We start from the raw sequence: 23218 nt of genomic DNA, 5'->3' as shown, positions 1-23218 counted from the left end.
TCCCATACATTGTAAGCTTGCGAGCAGGTTCTTCTCGTCTCTTAAATTGTTTTACACAGTTTGTTTATTACTGTGTTTGTCCCCAATTGTAAAGAGCTACGGAATTTGCTGGCGCTATATAAATAAATGTTGATGATTGGCTCTTTCTAGCTACCCAGTACTTTGGTAACTAGGTAAAAGGACCCCCCCAACTATGTCGTTACTCTAGGCTCTTTGTGTATTGGACAAAGGGTCCATGTCACAAAGCACAGCAGAAATTAGGATTCCTGGATCTGTCTAAATTAACACTATTCTTCCCAAAACAGCGGAGTCTAACGAGGCAGGTTGTCTTCGCCAGGGGCCCTTGCAAGGAAGTATGGGCTTTGCGGCCTTTGCCACGGAGGTTGCAGCCCTCTGGGAGAGTGTTAGACGAGACCCATTAGGAGAATACAGGAATAAAAGATAATCTGCAGATGAGTTCCACTGAACAGCAAACAGAGGAATCACTGGAACAGCAAGCTGAGCACGAGGTGATAGTCTGCGGAGAGGTTACCACTAGACAGCAAACTGAACATGAGTCTGTGGATGAGTTCCACTGAACAGCGACTCAAGGAATCAGCAGGTACTGCAGCAGGAGTGCAGGCAGCAACATCAAAACTAGGGATGAGCGCACTCGGATTTATGAAATCCGAGCCCACCCGAACGTTGCGGATCCGAGTCGGATCCGAGACAGATCCGGGTATTGGCGCCAAATTCAAAAGTGAAACTGAGGCTCTGACTCATAATCCCGTTGTCGGATCTCGCGATACTCGGATCCTATAAATTCCCCGCTAGTCGCCGCCATCTTCACTCGGGCATTGATCAGGGTAGAGGGAGGGTGTGTTAGGTGGTCCTCTGTGCTGTTTAGTTCTGTGCTGTTTAGTTCTGTGCTGTGCTGTGCTGTGCTGTGCTGTGCTGTGTTCTGCAGTATCAGTCCAGTGGTGCTGTGTGCTGTGCTCTGTCCTTCTGAGGTCAGTGGTGCTGCTGGGTCCTGTGCTGTGTCCTGTTCAGTCCAGTGGTGCTGTGTCCTGTGCTCTGTGCTTCTAAGGGCATAGTTATTTCCCCAATATTCCCCTGTGTTTAAAAAAATAAAAAAAAGTTTTTTTAAAAAATACCAAAAACTACTTTAATATTTTTTAATTACCACAAAATTTGCACAACCAATCCTGCAGTATAAGTCCATTGGTACTGCAATATTACCAAGTTCACACATTCTGCAGTATCAGTCCAGTGGTGCTGTGTCCTGTGCTCTGTCCTGCTGAATTCCGTAGTGCTGCTGGGTCCTGTGCCGTGTCCTGTTCAGTCCAGTGGTGCTGTGTCCTGTGCTCTGTGCTTCTAAGGGCATAGTTATTTCCCCACTATTCCCAAGTTTTTTAAAAATAAAAAAAAAGTAAAAAAAAATAAAAAATTTTAAAAAAAAAAAATATATAATAATTATAACCAAATTTGCAAAACCAATCCAGCAGTATAAGTCCATTGGTACTGCAATATTACCAAGTTCACACATTCTGCAGTATCTTGTGCTACATATAATGGAGACCAAAAATTTGGAGGATAAAGTAGGGAAAGATCAAGACCCACTTCCTCCTAATGCTGAAGCTGCTGCCACTAGTCATGACATAGACGATGAAATGCCATCAACGTCGTCTTCCAAGCCCGATGCCCAATCTCGTAGTACCGGGCATGTAAAATCCAAAAAGCCCAAGTTAAGAAAAAGTAGCAAAAAGAGAAACTTAAAATCATCTGAGGAGAAACGTAAAGTTGCCAATATGCCATTTACGACACGGAGTGGCAAGGAACGGCTTAGGCCCTGGCCCGTGTTCATGACTAGTGGTTCAGCTTCACCCACGGATCTTAGCCCTCCTCCTCCTCCCCCCCCCTACAAAAAATTGAAGAGAGTTATGCTGTCAGCAACAAAACAGCAAACAACTCTGCCTTCTAAAGAGAAATTATTACAAATCCCCAAGGCGAGTCCAAGGGTGTTGGTGGTTGTCAAGCCTGACCTTCCCATCACTGTACGGGAAGAGGTGGCTCGGGAGGAGGCTATTGATGATGTAGCTGGCGCTGTGGAGGAACTTGATGATGAGGATGGTGATGTGGTTATTGTAAATGAGGCACCAGGGGGGGAAACAGCTGATGTCCATGGGATGAAAAAGCCCATCGTCATGCCTGGTCAGAAGACCAAAAAATGCACCTCTTCGGTCTGGAGTTATTTTTATCCAAATCCAGACAACCAATGTATGGCAATATGTAGCTTATGTAAAGCTCAAATAAGCAGGGGTAAGGATCTTGCCCACCTAGGAACATCCTCCCTTATACGTCACCTGAATAACCTTCATAGTTCAGTGGTTAGTTCAGGAACTGGGGCTAGGACCCTCATCGGTACAGGGACACCTAAATCCCGTGGTCCAGTTGGATACACACCAGCAACACCCTCCTCGTCAACTTCCTCCACAATCTCCATCAGATTCAGTCCTGCAGCCCAAGTCAGCAGCCAGACTGAGTCCTCCTCAATACGGGATTCATCCGAGGAATCCTGCAGCGGTACGCCTACTACTGCCACTGCTGCTGTTGCTGCTGTTAGTCGGTCATCTTCCCAGAGGGGAAGTCGTAAGACCGCTAAGTCTTTCACAAAACAATTGACCGTCCAACAGTCGTTTGCCATGACCACCAAATACGATAGTAGTCACCCTATTGCAAAGCGTATAACTGCGGCTGTAACTGCAATGTTGGTGTTAGACGTGCGCCCGGTGTCCGCCATCAGTGGAGTGGGATTTAGAGGGTTGATGGAGGTATTGTGTCCCCGGTACCAAATCCCCTCGAGATTCCACTTCACTAGGCAGGCGATACCAAAAATGTACAGAGAAGTACGATCAAGTGTCCTCAGTGCTCTTAAAAATGCGGTTGTACCCACTGTCCACTTAACCACAGACATGTGGACAAGTGGTTCTGGGCAAACGAAGGACTATATGACTGTGACAGCCCACTGGGTAGATGCATCCCCTTCCGCAGCAACAGCAACAGCTGCATCAGTAGCAGCATCTACAAAATGGCTGCTCATGCAAAGGCAGGCAACATTGTGCATTACAGGCTTTAATAAGAGGCACAACGCTGACAACATATTAGAGAAAATGAGGGAAATTATCTCCCAGTGGCTTACCCCACTTGAACTCTCATGGGGATTTGTGGTGTCAGACAATGCCAGTAACATTGTGCGGGCATTAAATATGGGCAATTTCCAGCACGTCCCATGTTTTGCCCACACCATTAATTTGGTGGTGCAGCATTACCTCAAGAGTGACAGGGGTGTGCAGGAGATGCTTGCGGTGGCGCGCAAAATTGCTGGACACTTTCGGCATTCAGCCAGTGCCTACCGCAGACTAGAGGCACATCAAAAAAGCATGAACCTGCCCTGCCATCACCTCAAACAAGAGGTTGTGACGCGCTGGAACTCCACCCTCTATATGCTGCAGAGGATGGAGGAGCAGCAAAAGGCCATTCAGGCCTACACAGCCACCTACGACATAGGCAAAGGAGTGGGGATGCGCCTCAGTCAAGCGCAGTGGAGACTGATTTCCGTGTTGTGCAAGGTTCTGCAGCCATTTGAACTTGCCACACGAGAAGTCAGTTCCGACACTGCCAGCTTGAGTCAGGTCATTCCCCTGATCAGGCTGTTGCAGAAGCAGCTGGAGAAAGTGAGGGAGGAGCTGGTAAGCCATTGCGATTACACCAAGCATGTAGCTCTTGTGGATGTAGCCCTTCGTACGCTTTGCCAGGATCCGAGGGTGGTCACTCTTTTAAAGTCAGAGGAATACATTCTGGCCACCGTGCTCGATCCTCGGTTTAAAGCGTATGTTGTGTCTCTGTTTCCGGCGGACACAAGTCTACAGCGGTGCAAAGACCTGCTGGTCAGGAGATTGTCCTCTGAAGAGGACCGTGACATGCCAACAGCTCCACCCTCATTTTCTTCCACATCTATGGCTGCGAGGAAAAAGCTCAGTTTTCCCAAAAGAGGCACTGGCGGGGATGCTGATAACATCTGGTCCGGACTGAAGGACCTGCCAACCATTGCAGACATGTCTACTCTCGCTGCATTGGATGCTGTCACAATAGAAAAAATTGTGGATGATTACTTTGCTGACACCATCCAAGTAGACATGTCAGACAGTCCATATTGTTACTGGCAGGAAAAAAAGGCAGTTTGGAAGCCCCTGTACAAACTGGCTCTATTTTACCTGAGTTGTCCCCCCTCCAGTGTGTACTCGGAAAGAGTTTTTAGTGCAGCGGGGAACCTGGTCAGTGAGCGGCGAAGGAGGTTGCTTCCTCACAACGTTGAAAAAATGATGTTTATAAAAATGAATAATCAATTCCTCAATGAAGTACAGCACTGCCCTCCAGATACTACAGAGGGACCTGTGGTTGTGGAGTCCAGCGGGGACGAATTGATAATGTGTGATGAGGAGGAAGTACACACTGTAGGGGAGAGGAATCAGAGGTTGAGGATGAGGACGACATCTTGCCTCAGTAGAGCCTGTTTAGTCTGTACAGGGAGAGATGAATAGCTTTTTTGGTGTGGGGGCCCAAACATTTGGTTTGTTAAAGTGTGCATGTCCTATTTCAACAACATAAGGGTGGGTGTGAGGGCCCAAGGACAATTCCATCTTGGAACTTTTTTTTTTGCATTATATGACCAAGCAACAGTCGTTTGCCATGTTCAAAAAGTAAAACCAAATGTAAAAAAATTCAAGAAATTAAACCAAAAGTAAAATGCCGTGTCATAATTTAAAACAAGAGGTATTGACGTGCTCTAAAACTGCTGTATTGTTGTTTATATTTTATAAACACTACACTTGAAAGCTTGAGTCTTTCAATAGAAAAGTAACTGTCCATTGCACGAATATTTGCAACAGGGACAATTTTAGGGTTAAGAAAGTCAACTAATAATAACACTTCGACGCTGTGTGTCTTTATAAACACTACACTTGGAAGTTGGAGGAGGTATTGTGGCCCCGGCACCAAATTTACTACCGGGGCCACTCCACTGTGCAGTCCATATTTAGGTGTATCAGATATTAAACAACGGTGACAGTTGATGCCCAATTTTTTAATTATATTGTGGCCTCGGTACCAAATTGTGTACCGGGGCCACCCCACTACGCAGTCCAGATACTTGTTTGGTGGAATTCAGACACGTGGAGGGTTTTTTAATTATATTGTGTGGACCACTCTATCTATACCACACTACAACTCTATACCACTCTATTTCCTACTTTAATTCTATTTCATACTTTAATTCTATTTCCTACTTTAATTCTATTACTAATTAATTACCATAAAGAGGAACAAAATAAACCAATTTTACCAAAAGTATAATATGACTTAGACTTACAAACACTACACTTTAAAGATCGTGCCTTTAAATGAAAAAGTCAGTCTTCATTGCACGACTATGTGCAACAGGGACATTTTTTTGGGTTTACAAAGTCAAACAATAACACTTCGACCCTGTCTGTCTGGGGTCTCTCAATGACGAATTGTCTGTACCATGTTTGGAGGAGGTATTGTGGCCCCGGTATCAAATTGGGTACCGGGGCCACCCCACTATGCAGTCCAGATACTTGTTTGGTGGAATTCAGACACGTGGAGGGTTTTTTAATTATATTGTGGCCTCGGTACCAAATTGTGTACCGGGGCCACCACACTACGCAGTCAAGATAGATAGATGCGTATTGCGTATCATAGATAAAGTACATTCAGTGGTGTGGGGCAAATTGAAAAATATTCAAAATGCACTGACATTATCAAAAACAAGAGGTTGTCACACGCTAAAACTCCAACATGTATATGATGGAGAGGATGGAGGAGCAGCCGTATGTGTAGTGTAATGCAGATCTGTTGAAGGTTTTTTATATATTTTATTGTGGTGCCCAGTGCCCACTCCTCTACGCAGTCCAGGTACAATTATTGGTGCGAATCATAAAAGTTCAGGGTTTTTAAGATATTGTGGTGACCCACTCCTCTACGCAGTCCAGGTACAATTATTGGTGCGAATCATAAAAGTTCAGGGTTTTTAAGATATTGTGGTGACCCACTCCTCTACGCAGTCCAGGTACAATTATTGGTGCGAATCATAAAAGTTCAGGGTTTTTAATATATATTGTGGTGACCCACTCCTCTACGCAGTCCAGGTACAATTATTAGTGCGAATCATAAAAGTTCAGGGTTTATAATATATTGTGGTGACCCACTCCTCTACGCAGTCCAGAAAGATACCTTGTTGCAACGTTTTGGACTAATAACTATATTGTGAGGTGTTCAGAATACACTGTAAATTAGTGGAAACGCTTGTTATTGAATGTTATTGAGGTTAATAATAGCCTAGGAGTGAAAATAAGCCCAAAAACTTGATTTTTAAACTTTTTATGTTTTTTTCAAAAAAAATCCGAATCCAATACCTTAAATCCGAACCGAGACCTTTCGTCAAGTGTTTTGCGAGACAAATCCGAACCTCAAAAATAACGAAAATCCGGATCCAAAACACAAAACACGAGACCTCAAAAGTCGCCGGTGCACATCCCTAATCAAAACCAATGTCAGGAAAAGACATAAAGAATAGGCACCTGACTGCAGGGTGAGATGTCTTAAATATCCTGTAGGTGGAGAAGCTACCAATAGCAGAGGGGCAGAGAAGTTATAAAGGGATCGGGTCTGCGCGAATTCAAGATGGCTGCCACCATTGGAGGAACGTGGTGCTCAGCGCCGGGGGGAGGGGGGGAATCTGCACGGAGCAGATAAGTATGCCGGAAACCAACCGGCGTGTGACAGTCCATAGGATAAAGTTAAATATGGTTATCCATTGCATTGTGTCTGCATTGCCCTTCTGAAAGTGAATAAATGTCAAGGCTTTTATAGTTTTATTTACATCAAGTTAGTCCAGTTGGACCTACTGTTTATTTGGTGTTTTTTTGCCATGGACTAGTTTCATCCACGTCACAAAGAGCTTTTTTACTTTAAGCAGTCAGATAAAAACAACCGCTGTCCTTTAAGTCTAATATGGACACAGCTTAGCAGGGAGTTTAGTTAATATTCTGCATAAATGCTGTCTTGTGTTTTAAAACTCTCCTCTGAGCTTTGGGTAAAATATGTTGCTCCTTATATTGGTGAGTGGTATACACATATTGGAGGAAAACACACAGTATAATAAAGATCTGCATAAGATTTTTTTATTCTTCTTTTTAAATAATAATTGAGATGAGCAGGTTTCCAAAATATAATATTTCTATTCTTTATTAAAAGATATTATGCATAGATACAGCCAATGTTACTTATCATTGCCATTAATTATCATTTGCCAAACCAATCCTCTTGACCCACGTCAAGACTGACATTTATCATTAAAGTGACATGTTCTTGAAAGGGGCTTTTGGAAGAGACTTTTTGACCTTATTTTAAGCAAACATGTCCTTGTGTTTGTCCGGTCATTGTGAGATAAAGGAGATTTACAAAAAGTGTGTCTATCGTCCTCTATTGTGTAATTACAGTTTCTCTCCAAACTATATTACACCTGTTGAGGCTGCAAATATCATTGTTCCTTTAAGACAGGCAACATGGTTGAAGGTTCTTTGCGTCATAAGTCGTTACCATGTAGCTGCTTATAGATCATCACTTCCATCTTGATTGAAGAGTTCTTTTAGCTGTAACTCAGTCTCTATCTGTGTTCAGTTCTGAGTCTTTTGGTTCCTTTAAACTTGGGTCTTTGACCTGTTTGCAATGGGAACTGTGGATGCAAGTGTCTTTCTCTGCAACCTTTACAGAGGTATCACTCGTTAATAGAACTTGCATTTAGTAGGACCATCCCATCGATCTGTAAGGGAACCAGAGCGTAACAAATTTCTTACCATAACATAGTCTCTTGGTTGTATCTTGTGTGTAGGACCAAGAGCTGCTTCTCGTGGAATGTATTTCTTTAAGTGTTCTTCTGGGCCTACTGAAGCTTCTGCAACTTGTTAGACGAATGCATGACATATTGTTAGATCATAATGCAGCTTCAAACCAGTCTGTGAATAAATAACGTATCTTGGCTGAAGTCCAAATAACAGTTCATATGGAGAGAGATTGAGAAGATAACGATAATATATACATAAGGCGCATCAAACACTCAAGATGAAAAATATATATATAAGTTCTCAACACCTATAATATATAATCATAAAGTCCAACATGGAGTTAATCTTTTTCTGTTTTCTTTTATTTCTCTGTTTATCTTCCAGCCTTCTGTTAATATGATGTTCTTTATATGTTGTTAAAGTCCAATCCAATAAAGGAATCTAAATCTTAGATATTTTCTCCAAACAATATGATAGATGTTATTTTATGTGGAAAGAATGAAAAAAAACAAACTGGGTAAGTGATTCATTAATCACCGATAATAAACACCCAGAAATACCACCAAGGATATGTGTTAAGGTAATTGAAATATCACCAATGAGTGAAGATAATGTTCAAACAGGCCAAAAATTTTTTTACCCACACTTACATGTCAATAGATGTAAACACTTTGATGATATGGTGATCCTTCATATACATTTCTCCCACTAGTCCATTTATTCGACCAATGTACATAGGGAAAAAATATAAAATCACATCTAGGGGTAAATGTATCAAGCTGAGAGTTTTCCGGCGGGTTTGAAGAACCAATCAGATTCTAGCTGTCATTTATGTAGTACATTCTACAAAATGACAGCTACAATCTGATTGGTTGCTATAGGCAACATCTCCACTTTTCAAACTCGCCGTAAAACTCTCAGCTTGATACATTTACCCCCTAGTGTATTATCTCAAAGATTTATTTAAAACATGTATTGCCTTGTATACCAAATTTGACTAGGATCTCCCTCAAATAAAACCAGTGGAGCCCGTCAAAGGCTTTCTCCGCGTCTAAGGAGAGCAGTACCAGTTCATCTAGGGTAGACTGTATAGAGTCCAACACATTCAAAATACGTCTAGAGTTATCAGATGCCCGACGGACAAAGATAAAACCTACCTGGTTCTAATGAATAAGATGGGGAAGAAAAGGGTTTAGTCGAGTGGCGTGGAGTTTGGCAAAGATTTTCAAGTCAGAATTCAATAGGGCTATGGGCCTATAATTTTTGACATTCTGAGGGGTCTTTACTCGGTTTCGGGATCGTAATGATCTGGGCTTCAAGCATTTCAGCCTGGAAACTGTCTCCATCTAACACACTATTACAGAGAGAGGTAAGGAGGGGAATAAGGGTTTCCTAGAAGGGGGAATAAAAGGTATTAGTGAATCCGTCCGGACCAGGGTCTTTATCTTTCGGGATACTTTTTATGACTGCTTCCACTTCTTTGATGAGAAAATGGGAGGTTAGGAGATGTTAGACTGTCATTATCTAGGATAGGTAGGTTTAAATGGGCCAAAAAGGCAGAAATTGAGTCCGGGTTAGGTTGGGGGATACTGCTATCAACACTCAGATTATATAGTTTAGTGTGGTTATCAACAAAGAGGTTTTCAATCTCAGCTGGGTTATGTGATCTAGTGCCACGAGCCTGTTTCCCTCTTAATTTACATGCTAACAACCTACTTGCCCTATTCCCTAGACGTAATTTAGTTGAGCAGTATTCATGCAAGAGATAAAGAGGATGTTCAGTTGTTTCCTTACATTGTCCAATTCTTTCTGTAGGAATTTAGAGGAGCATGACTGGTTTTGAGCCTATAGGATAGCTAATTGGGACTCAAGGGTTTTTTGACAGTTAAAATATTGTTTTTTCATACGGGCACATATTTGTATATAGCTTTACCCCCTGAGAACTACTTTTAAGGCACACCAATGTGCAGCCAAGGATGTATATTCTGGACTATTAGTTTGGGTGTAGAGCAATAGAGCCTCCGAAAGATCGGTTCTTGGTTCAAGGGAGGAGAGAAGATATGAAGGCATTCTCCAAGGCCTAGGGAAAATCCTAGTTTGGTGGACGTCCCAGGAACATTTAACAGGGGCGTGGTCAGACCATGTAATTGGTAAAATTTTTACAGAACCATTATGTTGTAAAGACCACTTATCAGTCAGAATCATGTCAATCCTGGAATAAGAATTATGGACAGCTGAATGGTAAGTGTATTGTCTCTCCCCTGATGAACGAACCCACCATATGTTGTACAGGTCATATTCCACCAGTAATTTGCGGAACGCTAATGAGGGTCCCAAGTTGGTCCAGTTTAGGGTCGAGAGTTAAATTAAAATCTCCCATTATGATCACATGGTCTTGTTGGACTCTGGACACCCCTTTGCATAGTAATTTTAGGAAGGGGATCTGGCGAAAGTTAGTGGCATATAGTGAGACAATAGTTACTTTTTTCTCGTCCAGTAGCCCTACAAGAATCAAATAACGGTCACATTTATCTTCTATCTTCGTCAGCAGAGAGAAACTGATGCGTGTACTAAATAAAATGGAGACACCATTTCTCTTGAAAGGGCCAATGGTGGAGTAAACTGGGGTGGGGGGTGAGAAGAAAAATGGGTTTCCTGCAGACCCACTACGTCTGCTCTGCATTTGTAGAAAGTTGTAAATGCTAGCCTGCGTTTATTAGGAGAATTTAAACCCCTAACATTCAGAGAGAAAACTTTAACCATTGATTCATTGTACTATGTAGATGGCTATGAAAGTATTCGGTCAAAAAGTTGGTTCTCATGAGCAACCATTGGATGAGGGCAAGGGTGGGAGGTAAAAAACCCCAAAAGGGATCAAACAAAACTAGCTCGAGGAATAGGGCTAAAGCATTTGCCACAGAGGAGAGGCAGTGGCAAAGTAGGTAACATGAGAGGGGTGGAGGGAGCATTGGACCTCACCCATGTGACAAGTGAACATATGTAAGTAATACAGTCAAGATATAAAAGGAATACTTAACCTAAAAGTATACAAACAAACCCATTTCAACATCCAAAAATGGAACGGCTCAAGGCAGGAGCATGGATAGTCTCGGAGAGAGACATACTAATGACTAGTCTCTTGAAACTTGAGTCCAATCTGAAGAAAGAGGTGAGCCCCATGGCTCAGGGCTCGCAGGAGGGGACATCTTCCATTCAGCCAGGAGTTTCAGACCAGCTTCTAGTGAGGACATGACGTAGGTGGAACCTTCTCGGTGAACCAAAAGCTTGACTGGAAACCCCCATCGATAAGGAACATCGTGAGCTCGCAGTGCAGCTGTAATCTGTTGAAAAGATCACCTTTTATTGATGGTTGTCAGGGAAAGATCCTAGAACAACTGAAGGTCGCCTAGATGAACAGAATTGTCAGGATTCCGGACAGACCAAAGCATTGCCGGACTTACTGCTAGATAACCTAAGCACCTGCCTAGGGCCCAGCGGTTCTCAGGGGGCTCACAGCAAAGCAGAAGGGGGGACAAGGAAAAAAAATTGCGGCTCCCCCTCCACGCGACTCGTGCGGGGGGGGGGGGGTCAGGGAAGTGGCTGGTCTCCTCCCTCCCTTCTCGATGTGTGGCCTGCTCTTTGTCACATGGTACATGCACCACATGACAGGTGCCATCCCATGTGTGAAGAAAAAGAAGACTGCACAGCTCGTGGATGGAAAAAGGTAAGTTGGGGGAGGTTAGTATATTAATAAAATATGTGTGTGTGAGGGGCCATTATGTGTATACTATGTGTGTGTGAGGGGCCAGTGTGTGTATACTATGTGTGTGTGAGGGGCCAGTGTGTGTATATTATGTGTGTGTGAGGGGCCAGTGTGTGTATACTGTGTGTGTGAGGGGCCAGTGTGTGTATATTATGTGTGTGTGAGGGGCCAGTGTGTGTATATTATGTGTGTGTGAGGGGCCAGTGTGTGTATATTATTAAATGTGTATGCTATTAATTTAATGTTTTGGTTGTAGGAAGGCCTACTTATAAAATGTGGGTGCTATATTGATTTAACACTGGGGCTGGTTGGAGTTGACTAAATTTCATGTACCCAATTTTTTTTTCAAAAAGGGCCTCCCAACATTCCAGGATCCAGACAAGCAGCAACTGATCTAAAGACACAGCAGCCACAAGCGGTGAAAGTGACGAGAACAGGTAGGAGAGAGCTGGACAGTCTGCCAACTATCCTGAATCTGGTGGGATTTATATTATGAGGAGGTGGGTTGTATATGATAGTATGCCATACCGCTACTTCTCATACTGCCTTCATTGTAAAATAATATAATTCCATTCACTTGTTTACATTACCATTACATTTTGCATAGTGTCACTTCTAAATTTTCACTTCGACCACTGAGCTTAATATTCATCATATGGAGTATATGACCAATATAATTAAAAATTCTGCTCGATCCTTTGACATAATATGGGGTCCATGGTCATTATTCTTTAACTGCTGGGACCACAGTGTGATGCAGTGTAATAATAAAGGAGGGCACAGTGTGATGAGAGGGACAGTAATGAGGGGCCGCAGTGTAATGATAAAGGAGGGTACAGTGTGATGAGATGAGGGTGCAGAGGTGTGTAGGGCATAAACGTTACCCTCCTTATCAAAGCAGTCATGAAGAGAGTAAGGTGTGGTATGTGAGGCCCGTAGGATGAAAGTCCCCAGCTTGTATAAGATTTTTCTATTCTTCTCTTTAAATAATAATTCAGATGACCAGGTTTCCAAAATAAAATATTTCTATTCTTTATTAAAAGATATTATGCATAGATACTGCCATTACTGGACGAAGCAGACATATGCCCAGGATCCCAAATGCAAATTGACATTGTCATTCTTTTATAAAAAATGTTACTTATCACCACTAGCCAATGGAAAAAAATATTTGTTAATTCTTTTCAAATGTCCAAATGTGTGAATCACTCGGAAATGATGGTGAAATTAATTAATAGACTCTACATTACGTAGTCGTCTTCACAAGATGTGGTCCGCTCAGTCAAAATTTTGTTGGAGACAATGCGGCTTAACGGGGGATATTATGCATATATTTTGGGGCTGCCCTCTCATCCGTCCATTTTGGGAACAGGTGTTTGAGTTTGCTAATAAGATCACCTTCCAAAAAGTTGATCCCACCCCGGAAGTGGCTTTACTACAGCATTTTCCACCACAATTTCCTCTCCATGCTAGATATGTGTTCTGTCACATTTTGATAGCTGCTAGGGCAGCGTTGGCTCAAAACTGGAAAACCCCGGACCTGCCCGCACTAAACAAGGTGATTGCCAAAGTTCAGTTTAGCTTCGAAATGGAGACGTGGGGGATGCCATATTCGTCATCCCCTTCATCACCCCTAATAAAGTGGTTTTCCTGGCACGTGTATACTACAGAGGGTGAGGGGGGCGGCTAGAGCTCGCGCTGATTCGTTATTACCCCTTTCACAGTTCACCTTGATAGAACCCTCGTCAGATTCCACATAGTTTCCCGATGGGAATATCCCATTGGGAATATACCCTCCTTGATGTTGCCGGTTTTCATTGCTGTATCACTGACCTACTGGCTTGTTAGTACCTATTGTATTATGTACCGTATATTCTGATGTGATGTAATGTGTTTACCCCACTATGTACCCCCCCTTCCCTTCTCTCTCTTCTGGCCTTCCCTTCCCCCACCCCTTCTTTTTTTTTCTGTATCCCTTAAACTTGAAAAGAAAAAAAGAAAAATACTATTGAAGTTAAAAATTTTTACTTATCATTGCCATTAATTATCATTTGCCAAACCAAACCTCTTGACCCATGTCAAGACTGACATTTATCATTAAAGTGACATGTTTTTGAAAGCTTTTGGAAGGGTCTTTTTGACCTTAATTTAAGCAAACATGTCCTTGGCTTTGTCCGGTCATTGTGAGATAATATTGTGTAATATGTCAAATAAATGTCAGTACTTTTCCTCTTAAAAGCACAGGCACATAAACTTAGATTAGTTCTGCATTAGTAATATATAAGTTTATATTTGATATATATATATTTTGTTAACTATTACTTTCACAGATTCTTATTAATATCCCATTCATTGCTCTCCACACTGGTTTGTAGTTTAAATGCATTTGAGGTAAGACCAGTGTCTGCTCATTTCAAAGAAGATACTTTTTGCATATAAGCGTACCAATTTCTTACAGCGGCAGTCTTACATGTATTGTTATTTCATTTATTAGAAAATGTGTGTGGTTTGATCATCTATTTAGTTATCAACAACTAATAACTGTGGAGAACATTTGAAGTAAAACATACTGGGCCTGATTCATTAAGGAAAGTAAAACAAGAAAATGAGTAACTTTGAACCTTGAAAAAACCATATTACAAATCAAAGCGTGCAAACAAGTTTATTATTTTGCACATAATGGCTATTTTGTCATGTAGGATGCACATACTTAATATCTTTATTTTTACCCTGACATTAAAAGTTGATCTAGGACATGCTCCACCCCAATTTTAAATCTGTCCTCACATTTTAAATTTACCTCCCCATCCAATACAACATGGTTTTACCAAGGTCCAAAGTTACTTATTTTTTTTACTTTACTTTCCTTAATGAATCAGGCCCACTACATCTGCATTATTTTTTCTACATTATAATATGCATTATTATTTAATTGTTTTATGCTGTTTTTTTGTTTCATGATTTATTAATGAGGATTTATTTATATGTAGTAATATGTTTTTTTTTTAAATAAATATAGATGTCACATATAATTGGAAGTACTTATTTTATTTGTTGTTTTCATTGACATTTTGGTGGGTTTGACAGTTTATCGCCATTGACTATGCTGCATAGTGGTGTCACATTTTGTAAGTACAATTGTAGGCCTTTTTTTGTACAGTATAGCTTATTATATACATTATGTATTTGCTTTGAAATATATGAATATTCCAAAGATAAGCTCTGAACCTATGGTAATGTAAACCAATATTGTGCTCACATAAATTGCTAGTATTGAGTAGGCTTGAGAAATAGGTTGTGCCTCATGCTAAATTTTTAATTACTGCATTAACATTTTAGAATACAAGGGTGGGCACAAGCCCATAAGTAACTATTAATCCTATTTGTGTTGTACTTTTCATGCATTAGTCACTGAAATGTGCATTATCAGCAGATAGGTGTGAAGAAGCCTTTAATCTCCTGCAAAAGGTCACTGTAAATTAAGTATCAGCATACTATTGTTGTGTATTGATTTGGATATTGTATAATAAATGACAATCCCCTTTCCTGTTTATGTTTTAGGAAATATTGTCAGGATTACAGGATCTTTATTTTTAGGGTAAGTTCAAGTGCATTTATCTCTTATAATGACTGATTGCTGAAAACGGAAGGGGAATATACACAAAGCAGTAATTATAGATAAAATACACATTCACAGTAAATAGATGTAGAATATTTTACAATATTTACACAATGTTACCAAAATAATAATCATTTATCTCACCAGGTCAGTCCTAAGTAAGGCATTCACCCAGAAATGAGGCCTAAGGATTCTTTAATATATACTAATATTTCCTCTTCTTACTCTATGGTGACCATTACGGAAGGGTTATCCCTTATTCATCTTAGTGGAGACAGGAAAAAAAGTTGAGCCTTCGGAAGATATATAATGTGATTCCCCTTCTATAGCTTCTCTTTTTTCCTTTCTCTTCATAGCTGAGTGTGCAAGGTCATAGCAAGGTAGTGTAGGGAGTGTTTTTTATTTTTAGCTGAGCAGGCTCACCTACATGTTAGGAATGTTTTCATCAACCATAAATGCTCTGGGAATTCTCCAGGTAGAAGTGCTCAACCAATGGGAAAGCAATCTAAAGTCCCTGGATCAATTGATTAGAATAATATGCAGGATTGGAAGTCTCTCAATTGAAATACAAGGGAATACCACAGATTCAACTAACTTCCCAAAGGGACAAACCTTGGCACTATTAAACGGAGTGGAATGCTACAAATAATCAGGGGAACCCTTATACAGGGGAAAAAAAGTGTACATACAGAGGGAATTAATTACACTGCAGGTAATTCAGGGCCCATTGAACAACCCTGCATATAGAAACCACATACAGATTTCAATACCACAGATTCATGCTCCAGCAGATGGGGTGCTCATCTTCAAACAGAAGTACAGGGTAGATGGTCACAAAAAGAAAATAGTTTGTATGCAAACCTCTTGGAAGCAAGAGCAATTTGGCGAGCAATACAATTTTTTCAGCCGCATTTGCGAAGCAAACATTTAAAGATATTTTTGGACAATCCTTTGTGGCCTTTTTAAAACAATAAGGGGCCACCACGAGTATGTCCATTATGGCAGAAATGTCACTGATTTTAGCATGGGCAGGAAACAAACTATATTCTCGGGAAGCCCTGTACTTAGTGAGGATAGACAACAGATTGGCAAACTGCTTGAGCCAGTGTCCGATTCATCCAAGTGAATGGTGTCTAAATAAAGAAGTGTTTCTACAGTTGATAAAAAGGTTCTGGGTGCCACAAATAATCCTAATAACAACAAGTCAAATGCCAAAGTAACACCATTTTACTCTCATCACAAGAACCCCAAAGCAATGGGAATTGATGTACTGATAAAACCATGGAGTTAAAATTTGAGTTTTGTATTCCTGCCAATAGTCCTAATAGCTTGCACATTGAGGAAAATAAAAACAGAACTAGTGGAAATCTATCAGTTCGGGCTTTGGAAATATGCTTAGAATAACTATGGCCTCTGCCTCAATGTCCAGATATGCTACATGAATGAGCCATCTGCCATCCAAACCCCAAAACTCCTTCCTTGAGGGCCTGGAAATCGTTGGTCAATACTCAAGAACAAGGAAGTCTTAGACACGGTAACAGAAGTATAACTACAGGCAATAAAGAAAAAAAATCTTTAAGTGTGTACTTCAGAGTCTGGAAAACATTTATAAGTTGGTGCAGAGTCAGAATAATTAACCCTAGACAGGTTGAAATTACCCAAGTACTGGACTTTCTTCAGGAAGGATTGCAGAAGGGCTTAGTGTGCAATGCATTAAAAATACAGATTGCAACACTCAGTGTATTCTGTAGAAAAGATTAGTGGTAGATGATTTAGTGGGAAAATTTATCCAAGTAGCTGAAAGAATTTGTTCCTGTATTAAATCATCTGTAGCACCACAGGACCTTAACTTACTCCTAGAATCTATTAGAACACTTTGAACCTCTGCAGAAGAATCAGCACAAATGACTTATGGTTACTTAAGGTCTGATTTTTGTGGTGATCACATCCGCCAGAAGAATGGGTGAGCATCAAGCATTATGGTTCAAAGAACCATCCCTCAACATATGCAGTGTCAAGGTAGTAATGAGGACAAACTCATACATTTTACCCAAAATAGTGTCAACCGCAACAGTCTATTTAAACCAGGAAATTGTGTCCCAGTATTTTTTTTCCAGAGCCAAATGATGAAAGGGAAATAAAATTAGACATACTGGATTTGGTAAGAGCAATCTGTGTATTATTATTATTATTATTAATATTTATTTATAAGGCGCCACAAGGCATCCGCAGCGCCGTACAGAGACAAACAAAATCACAATACAATGGGAGACAGCACAGTACAGTAAACACAGCAACTCAGTACGCTCAATGCACAGCTAGAGAGGGCGGGGAAGGGGGAGGGAGGATCCGCAAACGACGGGGCCCAAGAAGGAGGGCGTGGAAGACAGGGAGACCCCCAGGGGGGAGGAGGGAGCGAGAGTGGACGTGGGGTGGAGGACCCTCGAGGAGGAGGGCTAAGTAGCTGGAGAGCAGAGTTAGAAGTGGTGGAAACAGGAGGAGAGATGGCCCTGCTCAGAGGAGCGTACAATCTAAGGGGAGGGGTGGACAGACAGAGAGACGCAGGGGAGAGTAGGGGGACAGAGGCAGAAGATAAGGTAGGAAGTTAAGTGGGAGAGAGAAAGGCTTTAAGAAAAAGGTGGGTTTTTAGGGCCCGTTTGAAGCTGGACAGATTAGGGGAAGTTCTGATGGAGGGATGGAGCTTGTTCCAGTGGAGGGGGGCAGCGCGGGCGAAGTTTTGGATACGCGCGTGGGAGGAGGTTATAAGGGGGGAAGAGAGGCGACGGTCAGAGGCAGAACAGAGAGGACGGGATGGAGCATGAATAGAGAGGAGGGTGGAGATGTAGGGCGCAGTGGAGTTGGCGAGGGCCTTGTAGGTGAGTGTGAGGAGCTTAAAGAGGATTCTGAAGGGGAATGGGAGCCAGTGAAGGGCTAGGTAGAGGGGGGAGACAAAAGAGGAGCGGTGAGAGAGGAAAATAAGCCTAGCTGCAGCGTTAAGGACGGATCGAAGGGGATCGAGATGAGAGTGGGGGAGGCCAGTGAGGAGGAGGTTGCAGTAGTCCAGGCGGGAGATGATCAGAGAGTGGATAAGGCATTTGGTGGCATCTTGGGAGAGGAAGGGCCAGATGCGAGCGATGTTGCACAGCTGGAAGCGGCAGGATTTAGCAAGAGAGAGGATGTGGGGGCCAAAGGAGATAGAGGAGTCGAGGATGACACCAAGGCAGCAAAGTTGGGGGACAGGGGAGATAGAGGTGTTGTCGACAGTGATGGAGAGGTCAGAAGGGGATGGGGTATGAGAGGGAGGAAAAACTATGAGCTCAGTTTTGGCTGCAGACGAGCCTCTCGAGAATTTTGGAGGCAAAAGGGAGAAGAGATATGGGGCGATAGTTCGACAGAGAAGTGGGGTTGAGATTAGGTTTCTTAAGAATGGGGGATACGAGAGCATGTTTGAAGGAGGAGGGGAAGATGCCAGTGGAGAGGGAGAGATTAAAGAGGTGAGCGAGGTGGGAGCAGGTGGTGGGGGAAAGGGAGCGAAGAAGGTGGGAGGGGATGGGATCCAGGGGGCAGGTAGTGGGGGGGAGGATAAAATGAGAGAGTGGACTTCCTCGCCGGTGGTGGGACGGAAGGAGTGGAGGGGAAGGTGGTTGGGGGGGGAGGACAGAAGAGTGGGAGGGGTGGAAGAGAGAGTGGAGGAGGAGATTTCAAGTTGGATGGCCTCGATTTTAGAGGAGAAGAAGGAGGCGAAATCAGAGGCAGTCAGGGAGAAGGGGGTGGGGGGGAGGGGAGGGGGCCAAGAGAGTGCTGAAGGTGGCAAAAAGGCGGCGGGGGTTAGAGGACTGGGAAGAGATGAGGGATTTAAAGAAAGATTGTTTAGCGAGTGAGAGGGCAGAGCTGTAGGATGAAAGGATGAATTTAAAGTGGAGGAAGTCAGCCAGGGAGCGGGATTTTCTCCAGTGACGTTCGGCGGAACGGGAGCATTTTTGGAGGAAGCGGGTAAATTTGGAGTGCCAGGGTTGGGGTTTGGAGCAGCGGGGGTGGACGGAGTGGGCAGGGGCAACCGCGTCCAGAGCGGAGGTGAGGGTGTGATTGTAGAGGGAGACCGCCTGGTTGGGGCAGGCCTGGGAGGAAAGGGGAGAAAGGAGGGTATCGAGAGAGGAGGACAGAGAGGCAGGGTCAAGAGCATCGAGGTTGCGTATGGACAGAGTAGGTTTGGGCAGGGGGAGGGGAGCAGGAGAAGAGGAGAGAGAGAAGGAGAGAAGATGGTGGTCGGATAGAGGAAAGGGAGAGATGGAGAAGTCTGAGAGATTACATAGGTAGGAGAAGACAAGATCAAGGGAGTGACCAAGGCAGTGGGTAGAGGAGGAGGTCCATTGGGTGAGACCAAGGGAGGAAGAGAGGGTGAGCAGTTTGCTGGAAGCAGGGTAGGTGGGGTTGTCGATGGGGATATTAAAGTCACCGAGAATGATCGAGGGGAGATCGGAGGAGAGGTAGTGAGGAAGCCAGCTAGCAAAGTTGTCAAGGAAGAGGGAGGTGGGGCCAGGGGGGCGGTAGATGACAGTGACGCGGAGATGGATGGGGTAGAAGAGGCGGATGGAGTGAGCTTCAAAAGAGGAGAAGGAGAGGGAGGGTTCAGGGGGAATGACACGAAAAGTACAGGTGGAGGAGAGGAGGAGGCCAACTCCACCGCCAGGGCGGGCACCAGGCCTGGCGGAGTGGGTGAAGGAGAGGCCACCATAGGAGAGGGCAGCGGGGGAAGTAGTATCAGAATCGGAGAGCCAGGTTTCAGTAACGACAAGAAGGTTAAAGGAGTTGGATAGAAAGAGGTCGTGGATAGCAGTCAGCTTGTTGCGGACGGATCTGGCATTCCAGAGGGCACAGAAGAAAGGGGGAGAGGAGAGGGGGGAAATGGGGATGAGGTTAGCAAGATGAGCAGCGCGCGGGGGATGGCGGGGAGGAACGGGAGAGGTAGGGCGGGGGGAGAGTATGGGTATGGAGTGAGAGCGGGGAGGCATAGTAGGGAGAGAGAGTAACAAAACAGTGAGATAGTGGGGACAGTGAAAAACAGGTAAGAACAAAGGCAGGAAGACAATGAAAAGGTGGAAGATAATAACGAATTAGGGCGTGGAGGGCATGGAACAACAGTACAGTGAGATAATAAGGACAATGAAGACAGGTAAGAATGATAGCAGAACAGTAAGATAGTAAGGACAGCGGATAACAGGTAAGAATAAGCAGGGAGACAATAGCAAGATGGAGGACAATAACCAATTAGGGCATGGAAGGCAAAGAATAATAGAAGGAGAGGTAATAAGGACAATGGAAATAGGCAAGAATAATAACAGGTAAAACTAGTTGCTGGTAAATATAAAATCAGGAAAAACAAGATAAAGGCATATAAATAGTAGAAAAATAACAGGTAAAAAGTAGAAACTTGTAAATGTACCATCAGGAAAAACAAAATAATGGCATATAAAATAATGTTTTATATGCAGTTGATGCAGTTAAGCCAGGGATTCAGCAGGAGAAGGGTTAACTGACAAGTCGGGTCGATACACAGTAGATCAGTTGATGCAGGTAAGCCAGGGATTCAGCAGGAGAAGGGTTAATTGACAAGCCGGGTCGGTACACAGTAGATCAGTTGATGCAGATAAGCCAGAGATTCAGCAGGAGAAGGGTTAATTGACAAGCCGGGTCGGTACACAGTAGATCAGTTGATGCAGATAAGCCAGGGATTCAGCAGGAGAAGGGTTAATTGACAAGCCGGGTCGGTACACAGTAGATCAGTTGATACAGATAAGCCAGGGACTCAGCAGGAGAAGGGTTAATTGACAAGCCGGGTCGGTACACAGTAGATCAGTTGATGTAGATAAGCCAGGGATACAGCAGGAGAAGGGTTAACTGACAAGCCGGGTCGGTACACAATAGATCAGTTGGTGCAGATAAGCCAGGGATTCAGCAGAAGGGTTAATTGACAAGCCGGGTCGGTACACAGTAGATCAGTTGATACAGATAAGCCAGGGACTCAGCAGGAGAAGGGTTAATTGACAAGCCGGGTCGGTACACAGTAGATCAGTTGATGTAGATAAGCCAGGGATTCAGCAGGAGAAGGGTTAACTGAAAAGCCGGGTCGGTACACAGTAGATAAGTTGATACAGATAAGCCAGGGACTCAGCAGGAGAAGGGTTAATTGACAAGCTGGGTCGGTACACAGTAGATCAGTTGATGTAGATAAGCCAGGGATTCAGCAGGAGAAGGGTTAATTGACAAGCCGGGTCGGTACACAGTAGATCAGTTGATGTAGATAAGCCAGGGATTCAGCAGGAGAAGGGTTAACTGACAAGCCGGGTCGGTACACAATAGATCAGTTGATACAGATAAGACAGGGATTCAGCAGGAAAAGGGTTAATTGACAAGCCGGGTCGGTACACAGTAGATCAGTTGATGTAGATAAGCCAGGGATTCAGCAGGAGAAGGGTTAACTGAAAAGCCGGGTCGGTACACAGTAGATCAGTTGATACAGATAAGCCAGGGACTCAGCAGGAGAAGGGTTAATTGACAAGCCGGGTCGGTACACAGTAGATCAGTTGATACAGATAAGCCAGGGACTCAGCAGGAGAAGGGTTAATTGACAAGCCGGGTCGGTACACAGTAGATCAGTTGATACAGATAAGCCAGGGACTCAGCAGGAGAAGGGTTAATTGACAAGCCGGGTCGGTACACAGTAGATCAGTTGATACAGATAAGCCAGGGATAGATGGTATGGCCTTGACTTTGGAGTGATGATGACACTCCTTTGTACCCCCACAATAATTTCCCACTGTCTTCACAAGTTTTTAGATGTTTTATAATTGTGGACAGATAATTGTGTGGGAGGAAAGACACAGAGCTGATCTAACATGCAGCCTTCTCCAACTGCCGCCCGCCAACATCAGTGTATGTTTCAATGACAGAGAAATATAGTGAAACAGATCATGTTTTTGTAATGCTTGAAGGTCCATGTCAAGGACAAAAAACATCAAAATACTCACAAGAAAGGTGGATCTGACAAGTAGTAGTAAATGCCTATAAGAAAAAACGAACTGGAGGTGCCAAAAGTGAGGAGAAAAGACAGACCATGGAAAGAAGAGTCATATTATACACCTTCATCATCATCAACATTTATTTGTATAGCGCCAGCAAATTTCATAGAGCTTTACAATTCTGGGGTGTCAACCTTGTTTACCCAGTTGAATAAGGAAAAACCAACCAGTAAGGGTTGCCATGGAGTATTTAGAGGGAAATAACTTATCAGTGATTATAGTTCCCTTATTTATGTTATATATTATAGGGGATTAAATATCCTTTCTGAAGCATCTTAAAGCAGAGGTTCACAACTGATATGTCACTATATAATTTACAATACACTGAAATGCCCTCCAAACAGCCGCATACTATAATGGATTTATGTATGCTGATTAAACAGCATAAAGTTAATCATTCCTAATTTATTTATTTTATTATTAGTGTTACTGCTTTATTCCATTCAACCATTAGCTAGGTACACACCACTTGATAACAGAAGAGATTTCCTCCCTTCATGACTAGACCATATTTCACTTTTTGGGATGCATCCGTTTAGATGGTAATATCTACTTTATTTACTAGTTTACCAAAATTTGTTTTATAAAGGTTTATTCCCATGGGGAGATAAGGCTTTATTTGTGTGGTAAATTGGAATAAAAAATTTATTTTATAAGCATACTTAGGGTAAAGCAGGTAATAATAGGGAAAAATACAGTCTTCTATGTTCTCATGGTTAATGTTCCCCAGACAATGAAGAAATTAGAGCTGTCTGAACACAGTATTAGGGGCATATTCAATTACAATTCCGGTCCGCGGGATCGCGCCGGGGTGGGCCGCGAACTTAATCCACGGTACCGCAATAAAGTGGAT

General features: G+C 42.9%; 1 protein-coding gene across 2 annotated transcripts in view; it reads left to right on the top strand.

The window, feature by feature from the left end:
* Positions 1-23218, top strand: part of SERAC1 (serine active site containing 1) — a 305705-nt gene that overhangs the window by 83397 nt on the left and 199090 nt on the right. Inside the window, exon 3 of one of the 2 annotated variants that reach the window (XM_075203405.1) lies at positions 15229-15265. The exons of the other annotated variant lie outside the window; for it this stretch is intronic. Within the exon in view, the coding sequence (XP_075059506.1) occupies positions 15229-15265 (37 nt within the window). The remainder of the gene's footprint in view (positions 1-15228; positions 15266-23218) is intronic. 2 annotated transcript variants of the gene reach the window in all.

The sequence above is a fragment of the Mixophyes fleayi genome, chromosome 3 (genome assembly GCF_038048845.1).
Source record: "Mixophyes fleayi isolate aMixFle1 chromosome 3, aMixFle1.hap1, whole genome shotgun sequence".
NCBI lineage: Eukaryota > Metazoa > Chordata > Amphibia > Anura > Limnodynastidae > Mixophyes > Mixophyes fleayi.
The sequence above is the reverse complement of the archived record's forward strand: the minus strand, read 5'-3'. Positions and strand labels throughout refer to the sequence as shown.